Source organism: Citrus sinensis, chromosome 3 (genome assembly GCF_022201045.2).
Source record: "Citrus sinensis cultivar Valencia sweet orange chromosome 3, DVS_A1.0, whole genome shotgun sequence".
Taxonomy (NCBI): domain Eukaryota; kingdom Viridiplantae; phylum Streptophyta; class Magnoliopsida; order Sapindales; family Rutaceae; genus Citrus; species Citrus sinensis.
The window spans coordinates 2,502,277-2,519,179 of record NC_068558.1 but is presented as its reverse complement, the minus strand read 5'-3'; the positions used below and the strand labels follow the sequence as shown (position 1 = coordinate 2,519,179).

At 32.7% G+C, this 16,903-nt stretch overlaps 2 protein-coding genes across 2 annotated transcripts; one reads left to right on the top strand and one right to left on the bottom strand.

The window, feature by feature from the left end:
- Positions 1-3,459: 3,459 nt before the first annotated feature.
- Positions 3,460-5,435, bottom strand: LOC102626196 (transcription factor MYB35-like). The gene is made up of 3 exons (XM_006477469.3): positions 4,996-5,435; positions 4,729-4,858; positions 3,460-4,443 (listed from the first exon to the last, which is right to left on the bottom strand). The coding sequence occupies exons 1-3, from the start codon at positions 5,126-5,128 to the stop codon at positions 3,552-3,554; spliced, it is 1,155 nt and encodes a 384-aa protein (XP_006477532.3). The 5' UTR covers positions 5,129-5,435; the 3' UTR covers positions 3,460-3,551.
- Positions 5,436-10,269: 4,834 nt separating this feature from the next.
- On the top strand, positions 10,270-14,577 carry LOC102624308 (hydroxyproline O-galactosyltransferase GALT6-like). The gene is made up of 7 exons (XM_006476646.4): positions 10,270-11,401; positions 12,208-12,449; positions 12,525-12,815; positions 12,922-13,050; positions 13,136-13,309; positions 13,897-14,004; positions 14,088-14,577. Exons 1-7 carry the CDS (start codon positions 10,504-10,506, stop codon positions 14,295-14,297), a joined length of 2,052 nt encoding a protein of 683 aa, XP_006476709.2. The 5' UTR covers positions 10,270-10,503; the 3' UTR covers positions 14,298-14,577.
- Positions 14,578-16,903: the final 2,326 nt, after the last annotated feature.

Here is a 16,903-nt window from a genome sequence, read left to right as displayed (position 1 = left end):
ATTAGCTAAAAAAGAGAGAGAAAAATGTAAACTTTAATGCATATGCGTTATAATATAAAAGCATAAACATTGTGATCAAAATTCAAAACTAATGAAAAGTTTGCTTTGCTAGGGCTACTTGTTTTTTTTTTTATTTAATGACTTAATTGACTTAATTTTAATTAGTTAAGTCATTTTTTTAACTTAATAAAAAATTTCAACCATTAAGTCATTAAGCTAATTTTTTAAACTTTTTGCTTAATTTAAAAATTCTAAATGATATCATTAAAAAACATTCTCCAAAATATCCATATCTAATTAATTAATTTTCATCATTACCTAAATAAAATTTAATAATTAGCATTATTGTCCATCTCTATATAACTTGTGATAATATATAGTAGTAGAGTAATGATATACATACAAACTCTTGTACAAATTTATTTTGTACAAACTCGTGTGGCATGATAAGATTGGTTGAATTAAATATCACTTGACCCACATGATTTATTTTTATTATTTTATATTTTATATTTTTATTCAACTAATGAGTTAATGCCGCGTCAGTTTGTACAAGATAAGTTTGTATAAAAGTTTGTGGCTGTATCATCACTCATAGTAGTATACTATTGTTATTTTTATCTTTTTATTTTCATCAAATTAGCATTATTTATCTTCATAATTTTTTAGGAATATTTTTCATAGACAAGCATCATAAACAATAATAAAATCGATTAACATATATAATATAGAATATTAAAGAGTTATATTCAATTGAATATAACTTATTTTATGATAATATATTATCTTATTTATTCTTTTTGAGACATTTGTTATTTTTTTAACATTTATAATTTGTAAGGGTATAAATGTAAAAATATTAGTTTTAAGATTTTTTAAGTTAAAAAAAAACTTATTATTTGTTTTTAGCGATTCAGACAAAAGAAAAAAAACATATCATCCAAATTCTGATATTCAATTTTATTAAAAATTCATACTAATTTCAGGTCTATTTAGATTTCAAAAAAAAAAAAAAAACCACCCAAATTTAAATAAAAAAGATCTCATGGTAGAGATCTGTAATGTGAATATCCTTGAGGAAGTGTTTTAGTATTATCTTCCTATTAGTATTTTCTCAAAACAAAAATGAGAATAAAGATGATGTTTTAAAGTTGTTGTATTTTAAATTAATGTAGATGTTTGGTATTATTTTGTGTATCATGTGTTTTAAAAAGAAAACAGTAATACTTGTTCAGGAGTTATGATTGCAAATAATAAAAACAATGAGTATATGTTTGTTAATACTATTTTTATAAATAGATTATACTAATTATATAAGTTATATTTACTCAAAATTAACATTATTTGAGAAAGTTCAATTCAAGAATAAAATTAACACAAATTGATATAATTTAAATAATTTATATCAAATGAAATGAACTTAGAAAAAAATAAATAAATCCTTGATTGACTCAAGTCCAAGTCTCTAGTCCTTGGGATATAGTAATAATGAAGCCTGTCTTTTTGTTATGTCAAACATCGAACATTATTACACTTTGAATGTTGAAAACAAAAATAAAATTACCAATTACGAAACATTACCGAAAAGCCCCTAGATTACCTGCATGGTGCATTAACTGTTGTAGCAAGTTGTTAAAAGCAATGTTGCTACTTGCTAGAAGGTTTCCAGTGAGAAACATAGTGTCGCCTTAGTTTCATTTTGCTATTATGGTGTTGTGATTCTTAAGCTACAGCCATCGAGAGAGATGGAGAAATTTCAGAATTTTTAGCTATAAAAAAAGTTTATGGGTGTCGATTAGAAAATACTATCAGTTCTCAAGTAAAACTTATTTGTCATTATTTTAAGAGCTTTTTTTTTTAAAAGTAATTAATTGTTAGGCTAATTAACTATAAGTCCAGCTACAAAAAAGTCTACCAAATACTCGAACAACTAAGTCGCAAGAAGCAAAAACAAACACAGGAATAGGAAAACCAGCATATACACGTCAAAAATTTTGTTGAACTCTCAAAGATTAAACGACATTGAAAGAGATTGACGAACATGCAGGCTCTTGGAGAGGAACCGAGGAAGAATGATGTGGATTTAAAGTTGCAACTAATTGGCCCGGCCCGGCCAACTGGTGGACACACTGGCTTTTTACGGGCTCCTTTCTTCTTTGAAGCATGGGCTGCCTGCACTTAACTAGGCCTGGTCAAGCCCTATTTGCCATCCAAAAGATTTTGTTCTCCGATGCAAAATTAAAACTACATTTATCAAGCCACTCAGCCAAAACTACATTTATCAAGCTCTCTCACACTGTGAGAGAATCCCCATATAGTAATATGAGAACTTAGTTCTTTTCTTAAATTTGAGTGGAGATTGATTTTCACTCTTACGAAATGTGAATGTAGTAGATATTCGTCGATTATTAATGATAGTTAAAATATGGGTAGTGCTTTATATAATATTAATGTACTCTTAGTCAGAGGCGGATGCATCACATGACCAGTGGGGGCTCAAGCCCCCACTGGCCAAAAAAAAAAATTAAAAAATTAAAGAAAAAAATATTTTAATTTTTTAATTAACCCCATTAAATTTATTAAAATAGTCACTATAAAATATAAACTCTATAAAATTTAAACTTTTACTTTAAAAAAATATAAAAACATATATTTTAATTAAAAATAATGATAGCCCACTACTCAAAATATTTTCTATTCTAAAAAATATGATTAATTCTTTCAGTTTATATAATAATAGTAGAACGAACATTTTCAATAACAAAACTCATGAGGAATCATCTTTAGAATCGGATGGGATGAATGATAGTTTGATTGTTTATATAGAAAATAATAAATTTAATAATATTGATAACGAGTCTATTGCATAACATTTTTAAACTATAAAAATGTGTAGAGACTAATTATAAATATTTTATATATTCAAAATTTTAATTTTTTATATTTTACTATTATCTAATTTAGCCCCCGATAAATTATTTTTCTAGATCCGCCATTGCTCTTAGTGATGGTTAAAATATGGGTAGTGCTTCAAATAATATTAATGTACTCTTATCCCAATAATAATCTAATTTATAAATATTAGTTACAATCTCATATACTTGAGTTGTAGTCTTAATCAATAGTCTCATGTAATTAAAAAAAAAAAACTACGTTTATCAAATTATCATCGGCCGGTTGTATTACCTCAAACGATTATTCTCTCACAGATATTAATAGAAATGTTTAATTAATTGTCTCTTTCTATATCACTGTTCAGGATGTCGGGCTATAGCAGCCATATGTTTATACAAAATTGTAGATTTGATTTTTTTTCTATCCTGTCTCACATGTGGCAGCTGTTGGAACAAATTGTGCATCCGCGAGCTACCCACCTAAAAAGAAAGAAATCGTAGTTGGAGAGGACAGAGGAGGAAAATAAGAATATAATAATATTTGACAATATGAAAGTAACGAAAAGTGTGCTAATCGAATTCAAGTGCCAGAGATAATGTCTTGCTACAGGTCTTAATTATTGATTTCAACATATAGCCTTGTGATTGGAGAAGAGCTCAGTTATAGAAGTGTGGTTCATCCAAAACCAAAAGGTTAGGAAACTCCAACAACATGTCATTTTCTCGGTCTAGCATGGCTTCCACAAATGATGATGAAGCTGCAGCAAACTCATAGCTTGGACCTCCAGAATCCATTCTCTGAACTCCATTATTCACCTGTGTAATGGCAGTCTCATTGTTGTTCTGGTTCTGCGGCATCACATTCCGTGTATGGTTGGTGAAATCCTTGGATGAAAATTCAACCATACTGTGCGTGTCGTGTTCTTGTTCCTGTGCTTGTGGAATGTCAGCAGACAAAAATGCATCATCATCATCAAGAAGGAAATCTTCCCAGGTAAAATTCAGCGGCGACTTCTCTTGTCCTGCTGTGGAACAAGTTGAAGATGAAGAAGATGACGACGACAATGAGCCTGCTTCGTTAAAGAAGATTTGAGGCGGCGAAATAGATTCATTAGCATTAGTAGCACAATTATTATTGGAGGCTTCTGCCACCAGTCTTACGGCTTGAAGCTGAGCAAGAAGATCCATTGAGTTGCTGTGGTCATTATAGTGGTTCAAGAGGGTATCTTTAATTGGCTCCACGTTTGGTGATACCATTGTCATCAAATGACTGCTGATGTTTGAAAAAACCTGAAATGGAGACTCATGCTGTTCAGGTTTTTGCATCATGAATGCATTCTTGCTCATGTCTCTATTGAGACACCCGATTCGGGTTCCAGATTTGGGAAGTCCACCAATGTTTCCATAATCAGCTAGTATTTGAGAGAAAGGTTTGTGAGTAACAGGATCTATTCCCATCTCGGTAAGTTTCTTTCTCAGCTTTGTGTTCCAGTAATTCTTCACATCATTATCTGTTCTCCCTGGAAGCTGTTGGGCTATAATTGACCACCTGAACCATTTTTGCACTAACATTAACACAAACACCGCAGCTAAGACAGTTGGAATCATATTGTTATATTGTATGTCTCAATTCTCATAGCAGGCAGTTATGTTTGTTCTGATCGTGCATGTAATTTAATTTCTCATTAATTAATTAATCGAATGAGCCGTCCAAAAAGAGTACTTCAAGTTTTTAACTCGTTTGTCCAACATTTGGTTAAAGTTCTTCTTATTGCTTCTCCAGGGACCAAAGACAAAACAGTGAAGTAATTAAGGGAAAATAAAAGTGACAGACCTGCTACCAATAGCAGCATGAAGCCTGATAATCATTTCCTCTTCTTGTGGGGTGAAGCTCTCATGCTTAAGATCTGGCCTCAGGTAATTAGTCCATCTAAGTCTGCAACTCTTTCCGCATCTCCGAAGTCCTGGAGGACGTGCTCACATTTGGGTTTTCATAAAATAAAAATATGGTAAGTCTTAATTACAATTGAAAGTTCATGAGACCGTATATAAATTGATTCAATGTAAAAGAACAAAACAAAAAAAATAAAATCAAATTAACCTGCTTTTTTTGGAACGGCAGTCCAGTTACAGGCTCCATGTTTCGAGACATATGCAAGTATCTTTGCATCTTCCTCTGCACTCCAAATACCTTTCTTCACATTCAGCTTGTCGCAGCAAGGAGGCCTCCCCATCTTTATCCTTTGCTTCAGAAAATTTGGTTATTGAATATCAAATAGGAAACAAAAACAAAAAAAAGGAAAAAAAAAAGTTGATGGTGAGAGATTAATATTGACTTTGAAACTTGTAATGCAAATTAAATGCTCTTTGGGAGGAAGAAGGAGAAGAAGGATGTGGGTTTAAAGGTATAACAAGTGTGGAGGCAAGAAATGCATGTGGCATTGCTCCCATTAAACTGCATTTGCATGAAGTATGGCATCTTCGCGTTTGAGATGAATTTTGAATTTACACATTAATTGTCCTCTTTCTACCTAAAATATACTCATACACTTGGCTCCAAGAGCATTTGAGTCTGGTTCAAATCGGGTGAATTTTTTGGTTAAACTTAGAGAAAATATTAGTGAAATGGCATAAATTATTCATTGCATGGATTAATTAGTTGATTGTGTGAAAGAAAATGAGTTTGGTTTAAGTTCTTGATTGTCACAAGTTGGATGACAGTAAATTTTTTAAACAGTGTATGATGTATGACTTGTGGGTGTACTTGTAGTAGTCACCACCTCTGTGTGAATTATTTTATGAAATTTTGGGTGTTATGGTATAGCTAATTAGCTATCTGGCTAGAATCTAGACTAGTGATGTTATATATGTATCATTTCTACAATATTCACCAATTATGTGATAAAATGGTGGATTCAATGATGTAAAAAATGAGAAAATAAATGCATGTGCGTAAGCTGTTGAAGAAGAACAAAATTGATTAATAATCTGCGGAGCCCTTACAAAATAAATAGATAAATAAAAAAATATTGAGGAGCTATACTTAGACATTGATAATTATTTTCAAAGTTATATAGGAATCATTCTTTAGTGCCGCCATTTGCATATAACGGTATCAAATTATAGCTAGATAAAGCTGTGAAATCGAAATAAGTCGTATCTTAAAAAATGTGAAAAGGTTTTCTAGCAAGAAAATTAATCAACTCCAAGGAAAGTTGAAGCTGCCAAGAACAAAATGTTGGCTACAGAGTTCGGCCCAATGAAGTGGACGTATATAATAATAACATATATTATATAAGACAACATATTCGATGACTTACATATGTAGAAGCTTCAACCGTAAATTATTAGTCAATACTTGGGTTGTATTACTCGGGGATTAAAAGAAAGCGAATGAATGACTCAAATAATCTTCGTCTACACATATATATTAAATGTATATATACGTAAGTTCTTATGTTCTCTGAAGGCTTTTTTTTTTTTTTTTTTGTAAACCTCAAGACAAGTACAATATATTAAATCAAAATTCATTTGAAAGAGACAAATCCAAATGAAATCTTATAGATAGTCCATACAATAGTAAACCATAATAGGATTAAGAAATGCAGTATTTAGGCATCTCCAAGAGTCATCAAGTAGAAAATTTTTAATTTCTGATGGAGGAAAATCCCACAATGTCAAATTGAAAAAATTCAAATAAGCAATATTGTTTCTTTCTCGGTAGATATGAGAATAATGAGATTATAGAAACTTTATAATAATTAGCAATTGAGCTATTTAATGTGGAGTTGCCAATGAATATAAAAGTTATCACTTTTAAAGTAAGAATAAGTAGTCATTGAATTATATTTTAATTACAATAAATACCAACTCTTACTATAAGCAAATTCAATATAAAAAATAATAACAAAAAGTACTACTTAAAAGAAATTTTAATTCTTAATTGACATCACAAAGCAACCTAAAAATATTTCGTCAAAACCTTTATAAATAACGCTACAATAAGTTGGACCTAAATTTTTTTAGAAAGACCATTAACTTACGGATCCCTCTAAGTTACATGCATGTACCTTACAACCCTCTCACATGAATAGTGAGTGGACCCACATCATTCACTATTCATGTGAGAGGGTTGTAAGGTACATGCATATAACTTAGCATTAGCCTTAACTTTAATCCAAGAAAAGACCAAATGATGCCGTAGAAGATTTTAATACTTTGAACGCTGAAAACAATATTTTTGTACTTTCTAGTAAATGTGATTCATGAGTCATCATAATCCTCAATGACTTGTCAACACGGTTGAGGACGTGCTTGGCAAGCGAAGCGACTATTTTAAAATGTTTTTTTTTTGACATCATTTTCAGGTCGTTGCTTGACTTCACCGAAGACAATTACCATATTGGAGATGATGCCATCAGGTAAAAGATTTCATTTTAATCGTAATAAATGAATCGAAAACCCACAAAAGTTTAAAGAAAGGGTCTAAAATTTCCATTACCGTTCGATGAACGCTAGCTGATGAAAGATACCAGCTGAGGAAGCAATTTCAATTAATGCCATATAAAAAATATATGCGTCATCTTCATTCATATGAAGCTGGATTTGAGAACAATTGTACAATGGAAAAGAAAGATCATTGAAAATGTGTCAAACAGCTAATACAAAGCTGATATATAAAAATATAAAAAGTACAAGACAATGTAAGCTAATACAAAAGCTAATATATAAAAATTAGAAGACAATGTAAGGCATAATCATTGTTGAGAGTGAATAATTGACAACATCTAGGCTAGATGGTCTCATGAAGCATAACTCCAAAATTACAATCACAATTAATTGACCCACACTCTCCAAATTAACCACTAAAGATTATGATAAATTTGGTTAGGGGTTGGGTTTTCTCATCTTTTATTCTTGTGACATTATAAAAAAAGTTTGTAGGTTTAAATTTCTATTCTTGATTCAAAATATCATTTGGTTAATAATTAGATGGTTCTCATCTACCCCACCCCTCTTTAAATAGACTGAAAGACTATAAATCTCACAAATTATGCTCGTGGGCAAAAGAAGATTTCCACGCCACTCTCTCATTATTGTGTGGATCAATTGGTGGGATCATAAGTTTTCATGCATTTTTTTTTTAATGGACCTACTTGAGGACAGGTCGTGGCAGATTTTTAGATTTTGAATTGGTCCCTACATTTAGTCTCGACATATTTATAAATTTCTAATTATAACATAAATGGATTGTAGTGCCATATGATAATAATATCTCATTAAGAAAAACGCAACTGGGATGCCAATTGAAACTGGAAATAACTTACAAAAGTCTTAGTGGGGTTGATTATTAATGCTATTCTCAATTATATCATAGCTAATTGGGCGGAAATAAACTTAAGAATTAATAATTATAGCTAATAACGCGATTGCATGATTGTGTACAATCTGTGCTCAATTTTATCTAAAAATACGCAGAGTCGTTTTGCTTAGGAATTCTTTCTTCTCCTAACAACAATTTATATCAAAAGAAATAAGATTTTAACTAATCACAACATTGTGATTATCATCATAATTTTGGATCACAAATCAATTAAAATTTTATGATTATCATCCACTGTTTAAGGTTAATATCAACGATCCGATAATGAAGTTTAGATAGGATTATATGGTTCATGTAAATCAAGAATTCTTGTTACAAAATAATAACTTGAAAATTTCAAAATTTGTCTATACGTTAATTTGTTTCAGCTCTTTAATGCTAATTTGTCAAATGTATTTGTTAATAAGAGGAACACATCATTCATTAACTTACCTTCAAAACTGAAGATACAATCACACAATTGACAAATAGTCAGTGGTGATGTAAATAGAATTCAAGATTTGATTACAATAATAATTATTATTGTTATTCTGAGGCGTTCAAATTTGAAATAAAGTAAAATCTTGCATATTGTAACCAGAAAAAAATAAAGAGAGGAAAGTGTCACAGTGTCGAGAAATAAATAACGAACGACCTGTCAATTAAGGTGGGTGTGGCAGCGCCACTAATGGACACCTAAGATTATGAGCCGACAATTTAGAGCTGACCAGGAGGCGAATTTTCCAATGGGATTCCTTCGTCTTCTTCTTTTTCTCTCTGCCAATTTGGGCCGGAAATTGGACAGTGACATACATCTAGATACCCACTTTTCAGATTCTTTCACGTAAGGGTGTAGCTTTTTTCATTTGTATCAAATAGGTCCATTGACCTGGCCACATTACACTTTTTACAATTAACTGAGACAATTCAACGTTGAAGGCTGTTTCAATTATTTTATTAATATGACTCAATGGAGAGTTGTTAATTTTAGGGCGTGTTGTGTCAAATTGGTTTAATAAATTTAAGCTTATTTTTATTTCATTTTGGGCTCAGTATAAATTTTTTATTTGCACGCAAATCATTTGGTCTATTACTATTTATTTATGTACCATACTAGAATTTGGGTCTTTTTTTTAAAATAATTTTTTACTAATATTAATAAAATATCCCCTTAATTTAGTCATTATAACTATTATGTGGGTGTTATTGTTTTTTTTTAATTATTTAAAAAAATAAATTATGTACCATACTAGACTTTGGGTCTTCTTTTTAAAACAAAACAAAACAAAAAATATTTTTTGTTTACTAATATTAATAAAATATTTCTTAATATTATGTGGGTGTTATTGGGGTTTTTTTTTTTGTTTTTGAATTATTTAAAAAAATAAATTAAATATTTTTTTACTCCTACTGATCTAATACAGTTATGTGCCTAAAATGTCAAATCAACACGTATCGTTTCAACTCCCTTTCCTTGTCAATATATAGTTCTTGTTTTGTCTCTGTCCAATTGAATTTACACTTGAAGGATTCATTTGCCAATAGTCTGTCACTGTCATTCTGTCAATGACCAATTTGCTAAAAGTAGGAAAACTATGTTCTTATTTGAGAAATCACAGGAAAACAGGGATCTTAATTTTATTACCGCGAAATTTATAGACATTACGTCATTAATTAATTATCTAGTTTTAAATGAAGTAAGATTCAACTTTAACTCTATTTATTGTTTTGTTGGTAAAACAAGTTGTTGATGCGTTTTTATTTCCTACAAATTCTCATAAACTGACGTATCTAAATACATATTTATTATGTGTTTTGAATTTGTATCTTTCTTATTGATTTTATCTAATAAATTCTTCATAATTATATTTTTATTATTATTATTCCTAGCAAAAGCAACCTTCGCAAATATCTAAATTTTTTTTAACACTATTATTTCTATTAATATATTATACCAGGAATATATTCCCGTTTTTAGATAACAGTATCTTAATAATTCCCTTTAAAGGAAAAGAAAACGCAAATGAACTCATATTATGGACCGACATTTTCATCTTCTCTCCACAACCACAAGGTGTTGTTTTGGGTTTGAGTTTTGATCACCTAACTCTCTTCACTATTTGGCACCCATTAAACCTCTACTTATAATCAAATTCCTAAACAAACACTTCACCATCTTTGTCTTCCATTAAACAAACACGTGACCACCTCTGTCTCTGTGTTTCGGTATTTTATGTATCTTTTGTAATGAGGAAACTGAAGCTACTTTCGAAATCAGAGAAAGGAGGAAACTTTGAAATGGTTGTATCACTCAGCAGGCAAAGATGGATTCAAATTTTGATCTTTATTGGTGTTCTGTATTTGATATTTTTGATTGGTTTACAAGTTCCGTTTGTTTTCACAACTGGGTTCAGTTCGATTTCTCAAGAACCTGTAATTACTCAACATTATGATAGACTCAGGAGAATCGAAGAGGGTCATTTGCAAGTGAAAGCTCCATCTCGTCCTTTAAAGCAATGGGTTTCATCACAAGACTCGGACTCACCGACTCAGTCTCAACTCACCCCCACCGCCTGGTCCAATAGCAAAAGCCAACTGCTTTCAAACATTTCTTTGGATGCTAAGACTTTCACACCCGGTAGTGAATCTGGGGTTTTACAGTTACATAAGGCGGCCAAAACGGCTTTTGAAGTGGGGGCAAAGTTGTGGGAGGAACTTGAATCAGGGAACATACAAATTGATACAAAAAAGAAAGAAAATTTGTCAGAATCGTGTCCTCACTCGATAATTTTATCTGGGTCGGAGTTTTTGAATAATAAAAATTTGATGATTTTACCATGTGGGCTTACACTGGGGTCACATATAACGATAGTGGGTGTGCCAAGGGCAGCACACGCGGAGAAGAATCCAAAGATTTCATTTTTGAATGATGGGCAGGAAACCATGGTTTCTCAGTTCATGATGGAGCTGCGTGGGTTGAAAACAGTGGAAGGGGAGGAGCCACCGAGAATTTTGCATTTTAATCCAAGGTTAAAAGGGGATTTTAGTGGCAAGCCTGTGATTGAGCAGAATACCTGTTATAGGATGCAGTGGGGGACTGCCTTGCGGTGCCAGGGCCGGCCATCCAGGCCTGATGAGGAGACTGGTAAGTTGTCGTTGTTGTTGAGGTTTTATATTTTCTTAGAAGTTTATATTTGATTAATGAATGATCTTAGCAAAGGACTTGCAACTTCTGGGCTGATTGATTTTTGAGTGATTGTATTGGTGAAAAGAATAAATATTGGTGAGAGCTATGATAGATATTGTTGTGGTTGTTGTTGAAGTTAAATCAAGAGGTGGAATTAATCTGCTGTGCGGTTTAATGGGTAGCTGTTAGGGTGTGTTTTGGTAATTCTTATGTTTCCATAGTATTATAAGGAATGAGGGGGTAGAACCTGATACTGCAAATCGATGGCATGCTTCTCTTTTATATGCATGTGCTTTAGTGCATTTCTGTGTATAATGGGCTAGAGAAACATTTAATTCTGTCTTCACATATCACTGCCTCAAATTCTGAAGTCCTATAATTATTATTTAATATGAGATTGATTTTTTAATTTAATTTTCTCTTCAAGGTGGAAAATTAATTTGATATTTCATTGTTTTCTATTTTATACTTTTGGGTTGTGTTTGCAAATTCATGTTATGCTGAGATCAACCTTGTCAAATCACCATTGAAGGGATTAGGTATGGGTAACTTGCACTTCTCTAAGATGTGGCCTGCTCATGGAACCATTTTGTCAACGAACAAGAATGTTTTTTTTATTGCTTTTCTCTTCAAGAAGAGATCAGAACCAATTTGAAGTTGCTTGCTCATATTCATTAATTATATATTTTGAATAATTGTTTTTTGCTAGTTTTTGGTCATTTTTTGGACAACCAAATTGGGTGATTCTTTTGGACTTACTGCAGTTGATGGCAAGTTGAAGTGTGAGAAATGGATCCATGATGACGAAAATCACCCTGAACAGGCTAAAAATAAATGGTGGCTACTGAAGCGGCTTGGATCTGATACAGAAAAGGGGACCACTGACTGGTCATCACCTTTCCCATTTGAGGAGCGCAAGCTGTTTGTTCTGACTCTTCGTGCTGGTTTAGAGGGTTATCATGTTAGCGTTGACGGGAAGCATGTTACATCCTTTCCTTATCGCACTGTAAGTAATATAACACAATGCTTTAGTCTCATGATCACTATTGATGGCTCAAAGTTTGTCTGATGCTTGCTATAGGGATTTACTCTTGAGGATGCCACTGGCTTAACTGTGAATGGGGACGTTGATGTCCGTGACATATTTGCTGCTTCTTTGCCTACAACACATCCTAGTTCTGGTCCTCAAACACATCTTGAGATGTCAAGCAGATGGCAGGCTCCACCTCTTCCTGAGGGGCCCGTGGAACTTTTTATTGGTATACTTTCTGCTGGAAACCATTTTGCTGAGCGGATGGCTGTGAGGAAGTCTTGGATGCAGCATAAGTTTGTTCAATCTTCAAATGTGGTGGCTCGATTCTTTGTAGCACTGGTAATAATAAAATCATGCTCCGTAGATGATTGATTATTGGTTATTTGTTAGCATGTAAACACTAGGTGGAAGGTCGTTAAATACATTTTCGTTTTTGAATGAACAGCATGCAAGGAAAGAAGTGAATGTGGAGTTAAAGAAAGAAGCAGAATTTTTCGGTGACATTGTACTTGTTCCTTACTTGGACAACTATGACCTTGTTGTGTTGAAAACCGTTGCCATCTGTGAATATGGGGTGAGTTGTCAAATTATAATTATTATAAGCTGAAGGATAAGTGTTAATCCAAGAGATGACATTTGATGACTTTGGATGTTTACAGGCTCGTACGCTGTCTGCAAAGTATATAATGAAGTGTGATGATGACACATTTGTAAGATTAGATGCAGTTGTTAATGAAGTGAAGAATGTACCTCAGGGCAACAGCTTGTACGTTGGAAACGTCAACTACCACCACAAGCCCCTTCGGCATGGTAAATGGGCTGTGACATATGAGGTATGGATGGACATGTTGATTTGCTAGTTTTTATCTCATCAACTTGCATCTTCAATTTCCTTTCAAACAAGAAAAAGAGAAAAACTTGCATTTCAATTTGAAGCAACATAGTTTAGTTCTCTTTCTCTCTGTCTATCTGCCTTGACAGCCGGATGTAATATAATTTAACTGAATTTTTTAAAATTGATGGACAATAATAATTTTTTTTTTTTGAAGAATTTGTTTTGATTGTGCATAGTTCAATTATTCTACAAATTTGTTATCTGAAATGTTTTAAGAATTTTTTCTCTTTTAATAAATAATTTATGAAGTTTCATCTTTCAGTCCTGCAAGAAATTTGTTTCAATTGTGCATAACTCAACTATTCTAGAAATTTGTTATCTGAAACGTTTTTAGATTTCTTGTTGATAAATAATTTATGAAGCTTCGTCTTTCATTCCTGCAGAGTTTAAGTCTCTGTCAATGTTTTTGTATTACTCTGTCCTTTTGCAATTATTATTATTTTTTTATAATTATTATCTACATGATAGTCAATTTGGATGTTTGATATTCTTCACTCTTTCTTCCTTAATTGCTGGTGGTTTAAGGAGTGGCCAGAGGAAGATTATCCACCCTACGCCAATGGGCCAGGCTACATTTTGTCATCTGACATAGCGAAGTCCATAGTATCTGAGTTTGAGAGCCATAAATTAAGAGTGAGTATGATTTGTGTGTGTATGAAGGTCATGGTGGTTGCTTGTCTTCGCTAAAGTTTTCAATAATCTTTAAATTTGTGCAGTTGTTCAAGATGGAAGATGTGAGTATGGGAATGTGGGTAGAGCAGTTCAACAGCACGAAACCCGTAAAGTATGTACACAGCTTGAAGTTTTGCCAGTTTGGTTGCATAGAAGGTTATTATACGGCTCATTATCAGTCTCCAAGGCAAATGATCTGCCTGTGGAACAAATTGCAAATGCTGGGAAATGCTCAGTGCTGCAACATTAGATGATGAATGGTTGTGATGTTCAGTGAGCAGCTCAAGGATGAAGAACCAGAGGAACAAATTTTGCAGTCAAAGCCATCATTCATTTATTGTACATTCTTTGGTTAGTTGTATCTAGGCTCTCCCTTCATTTGCCCTTTCCATATTCTTTCATTTTTTCCTTGCTCTTAAAATTTTTCCCTTCTGGAGAAACATTCTCATACACATCATATTTTTGTAATTTACACAATAATGGCTGTGGTAGAATGAAATTGGATATCGGTTACATCCACAAATTTATACCTCAGCTTGCTTTTCTTTTTCAATAGCTGTTAGTTAGAAATTTCGAGTACAGGTTTATGTTGTCTTTTTTCCCCCCATAATGGGGATCAACTACAAATTTATGGTATGTAGAATGACCCATTTAGACTCTCATCACACAGCATGAACGTATGGCAGGCTTAGAGCTCGAGAAAGGGAATTGAGTTTTCTATTATAGTTTGCATCATTATACTCTCAAATCGAAAATTTCAAAGATAAAGTGTTTATTGTGAAATGGAAAGTTCTGAAGAAAATTAACCGATTGTTCAACCCCTTGCGTTGCCTTTTCCAACGCAATATATCGGAGGCTTCACGTAGAATCATCCTAGAATTATCTATGCCAACACTCTCTCATGGATCGCCTCTATTTGACAAGTACTGCAACAAACCGCAAGCAGAAGGACATGACTAATCATCGAAGAAGATACAACAAAAATATTAGAGTTCTGCATACAGTATCGCTGTAACATGATAGTGTACAACTTTACTACTTCAACATGAGCACTGCACTCTCTAAATTAAGTATGAAAATAATATCACAACCATCATTGTATCCATATTTGAGATAAGATCATGTAATCCAAATTCACAAGTGATAAAATAAACGGTTTACCTTCAACGTAAACTTCTGCAGAACGGGGCATGCTTTTATCATGCAAGTCAATGCAACGAGGTTTTCCCTAATAAGTCAGTCTAAAGAGGCATAATGTCAAGTTCCTTTGCTTATACGTAACTGATCATAAGATGCAGAGTTACACAAGATCACACACCTCCTAAAATTTGAAGTACAGACCGCAGTCGAGTAAAACTGCAACTCAAGTGTCTCCAGCTGAGGAAGATAGTTTTGAATTGGTTCAATAACATTCCTTGAATAAGGCTTGGCAGGCCGCCAATGGACAAATTAAGAAGCTGGGGAGAATTCTCAATCCTTAATTTCTAATCCGTAGAATTTCAATGACAAAAGCATTGGACCAGCAGTTTCAGCTTCTTGAATGGAAAAGCTCTGGGTTCGTCAGTCGGATTACGAACCAACAACTTTTAAGCCAGATAAATATGGAGAATACCTCACACTCAATCTCTTAAGAAGTGGGCAACTGTACATAAAAAACTCGAGAGTCTTATCTGTTATCATCCACATCGACAAAAGAAATAGACTTCAAAGACTTTATGTTGTTAGATAAACCAGGGGACTTTAAAAGATTGTTAAACATTCTTGAGCAAATCATAACGCTTCCCACCCATTTCCATAAATTGTTGCAATTCACTTGGTACTTGTTAATGTGAAAATTGGCTTAAAATATTAAATTACAAACCGGTTCCGTTAAGTTTGATTGCAGATTCTCGAGCTTTGGGAGAAAGTTTCTGAAAGGATTAATAAGATTTCTCCTGACCATCAACTGTCCTACCAGGGGATACATAAAAAACCAAGGGAGCATTGTCAACCCTGAACTTGATTTCCAATCCACGATAGTTATTTGACAAAAGATTTTTGGGCAGAAATTTCAATTTCTTCAATTGAATTGCAACTATCAATCTCTAGGTGCGTCAATCGGATTGATGTTTAAGTCAGATCTCCTCGCACTTAAATCTTCTAAGAAATGGACCATTGTATATTTGTATTTGAAGAAACTCTGAAAGTCTCTCGGTTAGCATCCACATCAACAAAAGAAATGGACATCATATCAACCAGGAGACTTTTGAGATTGTAAAAACATTCTTGAGCGTATCTGTAATGCTTCCCGTATTGTTGCAAAACTCAAACTTTTGAACACTTTTTCCAATATGCGTAGCATTTCCAATTAGAAATGGTAATTGATGTAGCATGGTTCGCAGGACCAGTATCTTTTGGTGTTCATAACTTAAAATAGTCGTGTAGAACAAGCAGGGTACTTTCCATTAGTTATAAATAACTTGAGTTACATGCGCTAGTCTTGGATGTATAATATAGCATTATGAAACTTACGACGAGACGTACCAAATCCAGAATGCTTACACAATTTTACTCCGTGGTCAAACAAAAAATTCAGTTTTTTTTTGTTCGTTTTGTGATTTTTAATTATTTTCTAGTTTTTTCTACTACATTCAAGATTCCTATCTTTTTTTTTCTAATTTGTTTATTTTGATAAATTCGTGATATTTAGAGTTACTATAAAAATGTCCAAAAACCCTATTGTTATTCATTCAGATTTTTTTTCAATAAAGTTTCATTATTTATAAACTTAATTTCTCTTAATTATCAATTTTTTACATTTCTGCATTTTATGAGAATCAAACAACTCAGAGGTGTATTTTGATCTTATCTATATTTAAAT